This window comes from Glycine max, chromosome 12 (assembly GCF_000004515.6).
Source record: "Glycine max cultivar Williams 82 chromosome 12, Glycine_max_v4.0, whole genome shotgun sequence".
Taxonomy (NCBI): domain Eukaryota; kingdom Viridiplantae; phylum Streptophyta; class Magnoliopsida; order Fabales; family Fabaceae; genus Glycine; species Glycine max.
This window is the reverse complement of record NC_038248.2, coordinates 10,928,815-10,944,373: the sequence shown is the minus strand read 5'-3', so window position 1 is coordinate 10,944,373 and position 15,559 is coordinate 10,928,815. Positions and strand designations below refer to the sequence as shown.

Genomic DNA, 15,559 nt, shown 5'->3' with positions numbered 1-15,559 from the left:
CTACGATCTTACCTCTATTTTGACTAGGTCTCACTTCATGTGTCGTCAAAGATTCCACACTTATCATCATGATGGCTTATTCATACTATCACAATTACGAAGCATTGCATAAAGCAAACACATAAGACATACATAACATACATGCAAGATAAAATTCGTCAACGAAGGAAACCATATGCATTGAAGAAGAAACATTGTCATAATTACAAGGTCTATGCGGCCAAAATCCAACAATAAAGAAAAAAAGAAAAATAAAGACAAAGGTAGCTTAGACATGGGCATGATTGCTTTGCTCATTAGCACCCTGCTCCTAACCAGCAACCTCCTCCTCCGCAACAATTTCTTCCACGTTAAGCAAAACACCGTCCTTCACATCCTTGAATGGGTCAAAAAGACCCAAGTCAAGTTCCTCGGCAAAGAACCCGGCCTGCCTGAAGGCTTCGTTAAAGCCCTTTTCATGTTGTTCCATGATCTCCTTCTTGTAAACAAGCAACTCCTCCTCAAGCTCTTTGTTGGCTTTCCCTTCTCTAGCAGCCTGGACTCTGACTCTTTTAGTCGAGCCTCGAAATCCGCCACCACCTTGGCAAGTTCATCTTTCTTTATCGCCATGCTATCCACCTTCTTAGCCAAGTTCTTTTTCTCTTCTTGCAAGTCCTTGTAGCAATTGGATAGTTCATCACTGTCCAACTTGGTGCACAACAACTTCGCCAACGCACTGCCAACTTTAGAAGACAGTTGGTGGTTCAACCTCATAGCCTCAGCAAAAGCAGCGGTGGCACTAGCTACCTTAGGGCGCTCCACTCTCCAAATAGTGCAAGCAGTCGCCCTCCATTTGCCAACTTTAGCCTCCAAAAAGGTCATTCTGCTCAGCGTCTCTTGATGTCACTGTCCATTTTCTTCAAGAATTGTCAGACTTTGTTGAAGGAAAACCTTGGCAAAATTTGTAGCATGCTGGAACTCGGCTGACCTGATAAATTTTTTATCAAAGGCCAATACAAAGCAAACTAGGGCCTTCTGTTCGGGTTTGTACCCATGCCCAACAAGGAATCAACATCATTGGAAATGTAGATGTGATCCAGGGAAACATAGGAGCGAGATGAGGTTGAAGTCAAAGCCAATGCAGTGGAGGGAAGGATCATTGGAGCTGAAGAGGAAGAGGGAGGCACCATAAGGGCACTAATGGTAGCCACATCGACACTTAGTAAAGGTGTAGTGCAACGATGGGAGACGAGGGAACCGCAGCAAAACCAACCAAAGCAGTTGGCATGCTCACTTTAGTAGCAATAAGAGCGACCTCCTAAACAAGTAGAACATGAGGAGGTGGAGGAGCAGTAGTAATAGCAATATCAACCTCAGCACCAGGAACCTTGAAGATTGGTGGAGTCGGAGGCACATCTTGCACACTTGAAGGGCGACCCACACCGGGTGTCAACCTTATAGCTTGCCTTAGGGCACGAAGGGTCCCTTGGCTTCTTGCGACCCGATAGCCCAACACCATCATCTCGTTTCCTCTTAACCAATACAGAGGAAGGGGCAGTGGGAGCAATCTCAACAATACCAACAACAATAGGGCCAACCTTAACCACCGGTTGACTTCCTTCAGTGGGAGCAGCAGTAGACGGTGGCATAGTCCCATTTGCAAGTCTGGCCTGCTTCACGAGTGGACTCTAGGAGAAGTCACCCACAATACCTGCAAAATGAGCAACAACAACACAAGCAAGTGTCAGTTCAAGCCTCAATGCAATACAAACATAAGAAAGCAAGATAAGGCAAAACATTTATCGTCTAAGGCAGCAAGGGGATTGCTTGTCGAAGGAAGAGACAAAATGGCCCACGTATCTAGCGAGGCCGACAGCTGCTCCAAGATGGTCTTGTCTACCCTCTTCGCAAAGGTCAATAGGTCTTCATCAAAAGACTTAAACATGGTGGGATAAGCCTACCAGTAAAACGGGAAGCAAGACTCCCCGTCCTTGTTGAGCATCAATGGCAAACCATCAGCCACGACACCTGCATCCAGGACCTTGAAGCAATGGTCCTTAAAAAGATGAAAGACGTTTGAGTCAAACTCAAATAGCTTCTTGGACACGTTGTTCAAGGAGACCCAACAAATCTTTCCCGTCAGTTTCATTTGGAAGAAGTATAAGAAGACCGACACACTAGGCCGAATGTTGAAAAAGGGGTACAAAATTTCAAAAGCTCTCACTGTTGCCCAATAGTTTGGGTGGAGCTAAGAATGAGCCATATTCAAGTGCTCAAGTAGAGCACATTGGAAGACGATCAAGGGGAGAATAAGTCCCATGACCTCAAACAAGCATTTATACATAAAGAAGAAGGGCGGACTACCCAATGCCACCCTTAAGAAAGGGAAGTCATCACTGTCGCAGGCCTGGATGACTATCTTCCAGGAGTCCTCAGGGCTTGCCAACTTCACCTGGCATTGCAGAGCAGTGACACTTGTCGCAGAGGTGAGAGATGACTTATACTTCAAAACATCGTCCCTCACCCACTCATAGCCAATAACGACAGGTGGGGACGATAGTGACCCAACGCTATGGCTACGTCGCATGTGAGGAGATGCCTTAATATCTCCACCACTACTACCTCTCCTTACTCCCCAAAAGCAGAAGGGGAAAGGATCACAATAATTGGGGAAGGCTCCACAGAAACAACAGAAGGTCACTCCCTCTTGTGAAAGTGAGAAGTGCCTCCACTAGTACGACACAAAATCCTCAATCTCCCGAAAGAGAAGGATTCATTGTTAGAGGAATCATGACAAGTATCCTCCAAGGAGGAGTTGCCAATGGAAATGACCTCCTGATCTATCAGGGGTTGCTAAATCAAACCCCCAGAATCACTACCACCCATGCCAATGGCAGAATCAGAAAGGAACGAAGACATGACCAATCAAAAATGTACCTTGAAGACTGAAAAGACAAACGTAGAAGAAAAGGGAAACCGTAAGTAAGGAAGCACAAAAGCAAAGTGTATTCAGGAAACAAGAAATCACAGCGACAGTGCCCTGAAATCAAATGTCCCTTCCATTTATAGATTAGGCAGCCTCTTCAGTAACTGGCGGGAGCTAAAGTGGTGTCCTAAAATTTCATATCACAACGCAGCCTCACTCACACACGAGCCACGTCTCTAGTACGTATCCACTCAACGAGTGACACATGCAAGAGTACTGCGCGTGTGCCACACACACCTGTGGCAATGGATAGAACGTAACATCTGGTTTTAATGCACCCTCCAATGGTCAAAAAAAGGTAGGGCTATCAAATCTAAAGACTTCCCTCACCTGACATGTTAGACTTAGCCTACAAGATCAAAGGCATGTCCTATTGGATCAAGTGGTCTCGGAATAATTAAGAAGGAGGGGTTGAATTAATTATTACTAGACATTTACTACTTAAAATTTACCCTTCTAAGGCTTTTACTATGTTGTTAAGAAAGTAAAGAACAAAAATATAAACTTAACCAAAAGTAAAAGCGGTAATTAAAGTGCAGAGCAGAAATTAAAGAGTGTAGGGAAGAAGAAGACAAACACAAGAGTTTTATACTGGTTCGACAACAACCCGTGCCTACATCCAGTCCCCAAGCAACCTGCAATCCTTGAGATATCTTTTCAACCTTGTAAAATCCTTTACAAGCAAAGATCCACAAGGGATGTACCCTTCTTTGTTCTCTTTGAACAACCTAGTGGATGCACCCTCCACTAGAACTGATCCACAAGAGATGTACCCTCTCTTGTTCTCAGTTACAGCAACCCAAGTAGATGTACCCTCTACTTGTACCACAAAGGATGTACCCTCCAATGTGTTAAGACAAAGTTCTCAGGCGGTTAGTCGTTTGAAACTTTGTGAAGGGGGATACAAAAAATATCTCAGGCGGTTAGTCCTTTGAAATCTTTTGTATAAGGGAAAGGGAAAAATCAAAATAATTCTCAGACTGTGTCATTTTGAATTCTTTGACAAGGGAGAAGGGAGACACAAAAGAATTCGGCCGGTTAGTCCTTCGTTCTTTTGGAAAAGGGAGAAGAGAGACACAAAAAGAATTTGAATTTCAACGTTCAAGACTGGTAATCGATTACGAAATCCTTGTAATCGATTACACAAGGCTTTTTATGAAAGGATGTGACTCTTCACAAATGAATTTGAATTTCAACGTTCAAACACACTGGTAATCAATTACCAATATCTTGTAATCAATTACACAATTTCGAAATTAATTGGAAGGTTATAAATTCAGTTTAAAGCTTTTGAAAACAAAATTCGCCACTAGTAATCGATTATGAGAGAGTAAAAACTCTGGTAACTTAGAAAATTTTGTGAAAACTCTTTTGAAAACCAAAAATGTGCTATGTTTGTTTTTTGAAAAATCTTTTCAATACTTCCCTTGTGAAGTCTTCTTGATTTCTTCTCTTGAAACTTGAATTCATCTTTTCTTGAATCTTGAAATAAAACTTCTCTTGATTCTTGAATTGTTCTTGACTCAATCTTGAAATCATTCTCTTGGGCTTTTTGTCATCATCTTTTGTTATCATCAAAACATCCTGAATCAACTTGATTCATCATCATGAAGCTTGCTTTTGCAATCTCCCCCTTTTTGAAGATGACAACCCTGAAATCAAGAAACACATACACACACTTTTTCCTAGTTGATCACTCACTTGAATTCTTCATATTCTCCCCCTTTGTTTTTGAGTTTACGCTTCTATTGAAATTAAGTTAGTTACTTATGTGAGTTCTTGATTTAATCCCTATTTCTCTCCCCCTTTGGCATCAACAAAAAGCCAAAGTGCGTAACAAATATAAAACATACATAAATTACTAATCATTCACAAGACATTCATTGAGAAATCTAAACCAATCATGAAGCAAGAAACATGAATAGATCAAATATATAAAAACCACATAGTCATATAACATAATTCATAATTGTTCATTCATACCATGCAAATAAAAGAAATACAAAATTTGTTCAAATGTCATAATAATAAAGCCAAATAGACGGCTAGAAATCAAAGTACTAATAATATTAAAAATAATAGAAAACTAAGATGATGGTGGCGGTGGTGGTGGTAGATCAAAGCTTGTACAAATGTAAGAAACATCTTCTTCGACCTTGGTGATCCTTGACTCCATCTCATTGAATCGCATGTCCACTTGTAACTCCAAAGTATCAAACCTTTCACCAACAAAGGTTTGAAGACCATCGAACCTGTCCAAAATCTTTTGAAGAAGAGAGGAATCTTCTCCACCATGTAAATGTCCTTCTTCATCAATGGGTTGAGCACCCTTTTTCACCCAAGATCCATCATGCTCTTTACGGTAACCAAAGGATGCAATCACAACAACGCCTATTAGAAAGGATCTCTTGATTGGAATATAAGGTTCAGAATCAAAAGGAATGTTGAAGTGTTGAAGGAAGAGGGTGACTAGGTGTGGATATGGCAATAGAGCATTTAATCACAATGCCTTATGCATGCGATATCGAACTAAGTGTGTCCAATCAATTTGTCGGCCTTTATGAAAAGCACACATAACAATAAGATCTTCTTCAGAAACCTGAGCAAGGTTTGAAGATCTTGGAACCAAGATACACACAATGAGATAATGAAGGATGCGACTCTCAATAACCAATGAACCGGCAAGAAGCCTTCTGGTCATATCCGCTTGGTTGGTGCAAACCAACCGGTGGGCATAATGCACAGAAAATTCAAATTTTTAATCATCAATCAGTGTACCTTCAAATGGTACACCTTCACTGGGTAATTGGGGCAAATTATAGAATAGGGATTGGTCAATGACCATTTTAATCCCATAAACTTCAGAAATTAAGGTGCCTTCTTGGATTTCTAGGTTTGAATAGAAGGCTTTAACTAAATCAGAGTAAACAAGCAATTTTAAAGACATGAAAGGAATAAGATTGGAGTTTTCAAATGCCTGAATGCATTCAAAACTCTCATTTGAAAAGAAATCCATATCAATGAATTTTGGATCAATAATGGAACGAGAAGAGAAAAGATTTGTGTACCGTATCCGTTGTTCTTCGAATGAGAACAATGAGGAAGAGGAAATGGAGGAAGGAATCTGAGTTTCTTGAGTCTCGGAATGTCGTTGGCTTCGACTCGAAGAACCCTTTCGTTTCTTTGATGGTTCCTCCATATGAAGAGGTTATTTGAATTTTCAATCGGATCAAATGAAAGAGAATGAAAAAAGATGAAGTTTGGGCTTTGTGAGGAGTGATTTGGGCAAGAAATGAGTGAGATATGGCAAAAGGGAGAATTGGGAACGAGGGTTTTTCGAAAAAGAGAGAAATTGTAAATTTCTAATTTTGAATTTTGAATATATAGGGGCAAGGACACATTGTAATCGATTACAGAATTTGGTAATCGATTACACCTTACTATAATTGCCTGTAATCGATTACACTAATGTGGTAATCGATTACTAGAGAGCATTTTAGCCAAAACTAAAAGATGATTGACTTTTAAGGGAAAAGGGATTTGAATGAATATCAAAATACTTTCTTAAAGAAAATATATATTAAAAATACTTTATGAATGAATCTTAATCAAGTGATTCACATATCATATTCAAAATCATGCATAATCATTTAAAAGGATATATATATATATATATATATATATATATATATATATATATATATATATATTCAATTTTTATCACAAAAATCAACTCAAGTATTGAAGAATAAAGATCATAAATATTATCAAAATTTTTAAAGGAGACTTCATGCTTTGAGAAAAAATTAACTCAATCAAGAACATATAAATGCATACTCACAATTTCAATCAATCAAGATAAACAAAATACAAAAAATGTTAGTCATCATAATCAAATTAATTGAAAGGAAAATTTCAACCAAAAAAAACTTTCAAAAGAGAATGGTTTTGATGTTACCTTTTTCATGATTAAAGGTATCTAGATCTTCAAAGATGAAAGTCATACTTTTGATTTTTGTTTAACCTTCTTGAGAAATGTTCTCATCACTCTCATAATCCTTGGTTAGAAGATTGATCTCCTTTTTTGAACCATCGGATGAATCATTGTCATCCCATGCAATGTAGGCCTTCTTGATCCTTCTTTCATCATACCTTTTTGTATCACTTTTCTCAGGCCATTCTTCATTTGAAGGACAATTAGCTTTGATGTGACCAAGTTGGTTGCATTTGTAACATCTAAGAACTTGAGAGTCTTCTTGTGATCTTCTTCCATTGTTGAAGTTCTGACGCCTCTCGATTCTTCTTTTCTTGACAAATTTTTGGAACTTCTTCACAAAGAGTGAGAAGTCTTCTTCATCATCTGAATCTTTTTCTTCATTTTCTTCTTGCATTGATGATGAGGCTTTAAGTGCTATACTTATCTTTTTTTTGTCGATTTCTTCATTTTGATTAAGACGTTGGAGTTCCATTTCATGTTCCTGCAATTTTCCAAACAAAGTAGCAAGAGACATAGAAGAGAGATCTTTACTTTCAGAAATAGCAGTTACCTTGGGCTGCCATTCCCTACTTAAGCATCTTAAAACTTTATTAATTAAATCTTCATTAGGGAAGATTTTTCCTAAAGAGGCAAGATGGTTAACTATATGTGTAAATCTTTTCTGCATGCTATGAATGTTTTCATTAGGGTTCATCCTAAACAATTCATATTCATGTGTAAAGGTATTGACTCTAGATCTTTTAACATCAGTGGTGACTTCATGTGTAAGTTGGAGAGTATCCCACATCTCCTTGGCATTTGTGCAGTTTGACACTCTAAAATACTCATATATTCCTAGGGCTGAAATAATAATGTTTTTGGCTTTAAGATCATACTGGATTCTTCTTATATCTTCTTCTGTCCACTTATCTCTAGGTTTTTGTGTTGTGGTTCTTGTGCTTACATATACTATAGTGACTATGTAAGGTCCTTATTTCTATTGCTTCCCAAATGTTTAAATCTATGGCTTTAGGAAACAAAGAATTTGAAGATATGTGGCCTATGGATGGAATTTCCTTCAGGAAACAAAGAATTTGAAGAGGCCATGAATCTTGAAGTGGTTAAACTTTCTACAAGATACCTGCTCTGATACCACTTGTTGGATCAAGTGGCCTCGGAATAATTAAGAAGGAGGGGTTGAATTAATTATTACTAGACCTTTACTAATTAAAATTTACCCTTCTTAGGCTTTTACTATGTTAAGAAAGTAAAGAACAGAAATATAAACTTAACCAAAAGTAAAAGCGGTAATTAAAGTGCACAACATAAATTAAAGAGTGTAGGGAAGAAGAAGACAAACACAAGAGTTTTATACTGGTTCGGCAACAACCCGTGCCTACATCTAGTCCCCAAGCAACCTGCGATCCTTGAGATTTCTTTTCAACCTTGTAAAATCCTTTACAAGCAAAGATCCACAAGGGATGTACCCTTCCTTGTTCTCTTTTAACAACCTAGTGGATGTATCCTCCACTAGAACTGATCCACAAGAGATGTACCCTCTCTTGTTCTCAGTTACAACAACCCAAGTAGATGTACCCTCTACTTGTTCCACAAAGGATGTACCCTCCAATGTGTTAAGACAAAGTTCTCAGGCGGTTAGTCCTTTGAAACTTTGTGAAGGAGGATACAAAAGATATCTCAGGTGATTAGTTCTTTGAAATTTTTTGTATAAGGGAAAGGGAAGAATCAAAAGAATTCTCAGACTGGGTCGTTTTGAATTCTTTGACAAGGGAGAAGAGAGACACAAAAGAATTCGGCTGGTTAGTCCTTCGTTCTTTTGGAAAAGGGAGAAGAGAGACACAAAAAGAATTCCGGCGGTTAGTCCTTGGCAAATTCTTTTTGGCAAAGGGAGAAGGGAATGACAAAGATGAATAGCACACTTTTGTTTTCAAGGTTTGGAAAACCAGAAAATTTTAGAAAGCTTTTTTCAAAGGAAGAAGAAGAAGAAGAAATTCAAGAAGATGCTCAAAGAGATTCAAAGGTTGTAAAAGATTGTAATGATTGTTGTTTGTAAAGGTTGTAAGTTCTTCTTTAAATGCAAATCAAGGTCTTGCTTTTATAGAATCTTCAAGTCTGGTCAAGAAAACCATTGGAAGAGTTATAACCTTTAGAAAAATCTAAAAACCATTGGATGAGTTACATCTTTTAATTTTTGTTCAAAACTTGTCACTGGTAATCGATTATCAAATTCTTGTAATCGATTACACAAGGCTTTTTATGAAAGGATGTGACTCTTCACAAATGAATTTGAATTTCAACGTTCAAACACACTGGTAATCGATTACCAATATCTTGTAATTGATTACACAATTTTGAAATTAATTGGAAGGTTGTAAATTCAATTTAAAGCTTTTGAAAACAAACTTTGCCACTAGTAATCGATTATGAGAGTAAAAACTCTGGTAACTTAGAAAATTTTGTGAAAACTCTTTTGAAAACCAAAACTGTGCTATGTTTGTTTTTTGAAAAATCTTTTCAATATTTCCCTTGTGAAGTCTTCTTGATTTCTTCTCTTGAAACTTGAATTCATCTTTTCTTGAATCTTGAAATAAAACTTCTCTTGATTCTTGAATTGTTCTTGACTCAATCTTGAAATCATTCTCTTGGGATTTTTGTCATCATCTTTTGTTATCATCAAAATATATTGAATCAACTTGATTCATCATCATGAAGCTTGCTTCTACATGTCCATTCCAGACAACTTGATAGAAATAGCGCAGACAACACTTGTCCAGGCTCGAGGGCTTGACAAACCACATCGACTTGTCATTCCTTCACCTGTTGAGGTTACCACCCCCAACATCGGACAAACACACATCCATGATTGGGGACTTGTCAAGGCTACTACCTCAGACATTCAACAATCTTTAACACTGAACAATCTCTTTCGCCTGCAACCTGGCTCAGAGCTTGGGGGGCTTATGTATTATCCAAGGTCCACAAAATACACGTGGAACCCTACATGACACTCTAAGACACATGTCAACCCTCCACGTCAGCCCTAGAACATGAGCACAGACACTCGACCCTTAGCAATCGGGCTCCCTAACTCAAAGGTTATCTCTAACCTCTTATTATGTGAATATATTTGAATCTCCATATCTCTTGGTAGGTATTCAAACTACAAATTATCTATAAGGTACAATTATCTCCTAGCCTTTATCCTTAAGCTACATATTATCTCTAACATTATCTATAAGCTACCAGCTCTTATCTATAAGCAGAGAATTATCTGCAAAGGCTATAACAACCTCTACAAACAAGGACCCGTAACTCTACTCCTCTCCTATAAATACCAAATTCCGTCGAACCCTGAACACATGCACACCTGCTTGCATACTTGTGTTTTTCTACTCTATATTTATCTCTTAAGTCATATACTTACTTGAGAGTCAGAATCATTAATTTTGTAGGTCCCCCCCTCCTATTCTATTAACAAAGGTATCTCTCAAAGTCGACGTGTGAAGTTTGAGAACCCACTTTAGTCATATCTACCATGACGTGTGCCAACTCCAAATTTTAATAAGTACATGTGTACGATATCAATATCTAACAAATCATAACCCCACCTTAAATCATCTTCCCCTTTTCCCTTTTATGAAGGCGATGTTATTCATGCACTGAGCAATTTTTTATTCAATAAATTAATGATATATTCAACTAATTTTTCACTCTCACATAATAATTTTAGTTTTCAGAAGAATTGCTTTGTTACATAAGCTTTTAAAATGATGTGTAATGATACTATAATATTTTAGCTGAAATTCCAGATAAGTCATTTATAATTCTGATTTGATACTGTCCGTTAAAGTTAAAAAAAGGCAAATAGGATCTCTAGTCCTTTTACACTTATAGTTTAGTCCTTAAATTACTTAGGTATATGAGTTAGTGTTTAAATTGACAACAATTGTTTAAAATAATTCTTTGAACAAACTAGTTAAGGCTGAATGCAAATGGTTGCTAGCGGGGAAGGGGGCCAAGATTAACATTTCTATCTTTTATTTATCGTGATAATTGCTGGATTGAGGAGGTCTCTTTTGAAGTAGACGAAATAATTTATAATGATGTAATTTCTGCTTTTGATCATTATTAATAAAATCCAGCTTTACCATAAAAAAATATTTTTTTAGAGATTACATATATCTTTTACAAGAGATAATCTTGTTTGAGTTGAATAAAATTATTATGTATAATATTTTTTTTTGAAATATAATTTACAAGATTATAAAAAAGTACTAACATGCTACAAATTATCTAAGGAGTAACTCTAAATAATATCAGATACTAGTACTAATAAACTGATTAAAATAATTATATGAACAAATTTTACATACTTTTCCTTGTAAAAAATTTCAAGGAAGGTTTAGAGTGCAGGGCACAAAACCACATTTTGCACTTTGTATCCATAAAGGAAAACAAGAAGAAAAAAATAATAATGAAATTGTCAATAATATACTTTTCTTGGCAATCTCGATTCTTGATCAGATCATATAAATTCAAGCATCATATCACATGAAGGGTGGATATAGAATTCTCACTCCAAATATCTTGGAAAGAGTGTTCAATAATACAAGAGCTACTCTTTCTTAAATTTTTCACATATCATCCTTTCAGAACAAGTGGAACAAGAATCCCAGGAAAGCAGCAATGGTCATGAGTGAGAAAAAGTGAGGAGGAGCAGCCACATGAATGGTGTTGGAAGAGGTAGAAGTGTTGGCTGGTTTGACTTGGCTGCAATCAAGGCCTTGGTTCCCTTCTTTGCACTCATTGGCAAACAGGCCAGGGGGGTATTTGCCATAGATGTTGATGTAGCTAAACATAACTGAGGAGCAATCAGTTGTCATGTCATTGATCTCATTTGCAAAAGGGCAAGCAAATTGCTTGAAAGCCTCACAGCACACCTTTGGCGGGTACTGGGGTCCCTTGCATTGGCTTGTGAGGACTGTGTAGTTCTGGTTCTCAAAGTCAACTCCACAGGCTGCACATAAGTTCTCATTTTATTAGCTCAATCATGAAAAAATTAGAGGAGATGCTTCACATTGAAAAAAAAATGAAAAAAATGTTGATATCACATTCTATAACTCTGTTCTACTAAGGTATTTTTTTTATTTTGATTGAAATTCATGTAGGTCTTATTACTTTGAAATGAGACCTATTAAGTAAGAAATAGAACCCACATGTTTAGTGAAAATCTAGGCAAATTTGACCTAATAAGAGAGTGAGTATTGGAATGGGAGTAAGAGTAACAGAACGTGTTACTAACACTCCTAAAAATAAAATATATTTTTTAGTTAATATGCTCTCTCTCTCTCTTTTCTTTTTCTTCCTTTGACTAAAAATCCTTATAAACAAAAGCAATGAAGAGATTAACCTTTTTGGAATGGTTGGGTGAAAATCTCTCCAAAATAACTATTTCATGATACAAATTCCAAAACTGTTTTCCTCTTTAGTTGATATGTTTTGGTTAATGAACTCTCTATAAAATGAAAGCAACAAAGTATTTTAATTTAAAATGAAGATGAAAGACAAACTAAATACTGCCGTAGAGTTCAACTTTTTTCCATAATTCCTCTACAACATTGGAAAATTGTAAAGAGAGTATAAAAGTTTGCGTGGCTAATGGGTTCAGACTTCAGAGTGCACACAAGTACATCCATTCTGATAACCTATTTTGATAAATACATTCTCATGAGTGGTGAAGCATTAGTGTAACATAGGTGACTCATGCCTCCACTAAAACTTTTTTACTTTCTTAGTCATCAATGAAAAAGTATAGCACCTTCAAATGTAAGTTATAAACCTACTTTTTTCCAAAAGGAAAAATACTGATAAAAAAACTTCGTACCCCATTGCCCAGAGGCTCTTCGCTATGCGAAGGTATGGGGGAGGGATATTGTACGTAGCCTTACCCTTGCATATGCAAAGAGGCTATTTCCAGATTCGAACCCATGACCAACAAGTCACCAAGGCACAACTTTACCGCTGCACCAGGGCTCGCCCTCTTATGGGGGAGGGATATTGTATCCAGCCTTACCCTTGCATATGCAAAGAGGTTGTTTCCAGATTCGAACCCATGACCAACAAGTCACCAAGGCACAACTTTACCGCTGCACCAGGGCTTGCCCTCTAAAAGGAAAAATACTGATATTTATCTGAATTTTTATTGGTAAATTTTTCACTTATCAGTACTTACAATACTCGGATTCATTTGCCTAGAGCTTACAAGAAAATTTGGGTTCTTAATAATAAATAACGGTGCTATTCTCGAGGGCAATTGGGTATTGTTTAGATAATTTTTTCTTTAAGTACTCAGAAAAGAAAATTAAGAAAGTAAAATGAATCAAAAAGGGAAGAATTATTGCAAAGATAAGGATAGGAAGAGGGAAAACTAAAGTTAAAAAAAAAAAAAAAAACTAATGATAGAGAGCTGAGAATTAACATTGAATAATTCAAAGGACTAAGCTCCTTTGCTTTTGCTTACCTATCACCATCCAACCTTTGCATAACCCATTGTCTTCTAGCAAGGGGTCATTTTTTGGGCCAACAGTATAATTTTTCTTATGTACAATTAAAGGATGAGAGGTAACACTAAAGATTTTTTTCTCCAAATAATATGCTTTTGAAGATTTGGAATATCACCCTCCATATTCCAAATAATTAACATCAAAGGACTAGGTGGTTTCCTCAATATTTTTACAAATAACTCCTGTAGTCAATCCTTCTTTTACTTGGACATCACCCATAAATAAAGAAATGTATAAGGAGCATAAACCAGAGAATCGAAAGGATTTTTATTTTAAAGGAAAAAGAAAGATTAGAAAGAGGAATAATTTGGACAATAATTAATATCCAAGTAGGTGGAGTTTCTGAGGAGAACCTAATAAATTTTGACATGCTTTACAGATATAATCTCTTTATTCCCCATAGAGAATCATAATGCAAAAATTTGTTTTCACATGGAATGAACAATAAAATCCGGTTCAAAAGAATTAACCTGATTTTAGTTACTTGTCGCCTGTTTGGAATATCGTTAAGAAGTAAGAAATCACGTTTAGGATGTGGAAATTATAACTATTAACTTCTTAAAATGATATTGTGAAAAATCATGTCCGAGACACAGAATCAAACAAGCTATTGGTTACATTATGATTTCCACATTAGAATCGAAAGGAAATCCATTAAAGATGTATAAACACAACAAATATTTCAGGGTACATGCATTAAGGTAAAACTAGAAATATAAAGAGAAAGGAGGCAGAACAAAATGTTACCTTTCTTAGCCTGTAGGAGGGCACGGCCAGTGGATGCTTCAGCTCCAAATATGTCATCTGTGTTGACACACAAAATCAATCACATTAAGCCAATCTTAACAAATACGAGTACCCATCATTAAATGTGACACGTAAAAAAGGTTGCAACTTGAGGAAAAAGAATGTACCAGAAAGGAATGGGGCAGAGGAGACCAATGTAGCTAGGAGGAAAAAATAGAGAATGGAAGAGAAGAAGGCGTTTGAACCCATTTTCTCTTTCACTCTCATCCTTTTGATTTCAAAATATTCTTTTTCCTTTGATGGGTGTGCTTCTTTTGTTTTCTGGTTTTGGAGAGATGAAGAAGAGAGAAGGAAGGGACTGACATTGCAGGAATTGTGGTGGAAATCAATCGTGTTGTCAGGCAGGCAAAGTTCCAATGGCTCTCCGCAAGTTTTCCCTTGGCTTTGGTAGTTATTGGTAGTTTTATAATGTGCTGCTTCCCCCTATAGGATAGTTATTTAATATGCCCTATTTTTACTATAATTAGAAAGGAGGAAATTATCATTTTAACTTAATGGCAAAAGTTGTTTCTTACCGGTAGGAATTCAAAATCTAAGATAAATATTAACGATTTGTAATAATTTACTCATCTTATTTAACTAATTGAACTAGATTCTTTAATTATTGACATAAGATCTAATTCTAAAAACACAATCCAGGGTATTGTAAAAAAAAAAATTAAAATGATAAACAACTCGTTTAAAAATTATTCTATAATTTTTGGTGAGTTTTAACTTTGCTTTTCAAGTTTATAGAGATAGAAATTCTAAAGCACTTGTTAGTAAAAATATAATTCATATTTTGAATTCTTATTCTAATTCCTAATAATTTCTCTATGAATAACTGCACATTCTTTATTTAGTTTTCCAGTTCAGTGTTCAAATGGTAAATGCAAAAGCAAGAGTTTCAAATCATATTGTTTCCTAATCTAAAAAGTAGCTAATGTTTTTGCATAAACATTCCAAAAACAGCGCAGTTAGGATGCTAGCAGTGGGTTAACGTACATAATAAATATTATTCCCCAAAAAATGTCTTCTAATTTGCATTGAAGTAATATTATACTGCACAAGTCCAACCGCATGCAGTGCCAGATGAGACAGTGAATTAGCTATAAATTCACAAAGTAATTTGACAAGACACAACTGTACATTGCTTCATTCTGTTTAAGCACTAATATTATTTGTGAATCAAGAAAGAAAAATACATGAGCAATCAATATAATGTTTAAAAGAATTTCCAGTTTTGTT

General features: G+C 36.3%; 1 protein-coding gene across 1 annotated transcript; it reads right to left on the bottom strand.

Moving 5' to 3' along the window:
- Window positions 1–11,320: 11,320 nt before the first annotated feature.
- On the bottom strand, window positions 11,321–14,704 carry LOC100809870 (GPI-anchored protein LLG3). Its single transcript, XM_003540859.4, has 3 exons — window positions 14,440–14,704; window positions 14,273–14,329; window positions 11,321–11,979 (listed from the first exon to the last, which is right to left on the bottom strand). The coding sequence occupies exons 1-3, from the start codon at window positions 14,537–14,539 to the stop codon at window positions 11,612–11,614; spliced, it is 525 nt and encodes a 174-aa protein (XP_003540907.2). The 5' UTR covers window positions 14,540–14,704; the 3' UTR covers window positions 11,321–11,611.
- Window positions 14,705–15,559: the final 855 nt, after the last annotated feature.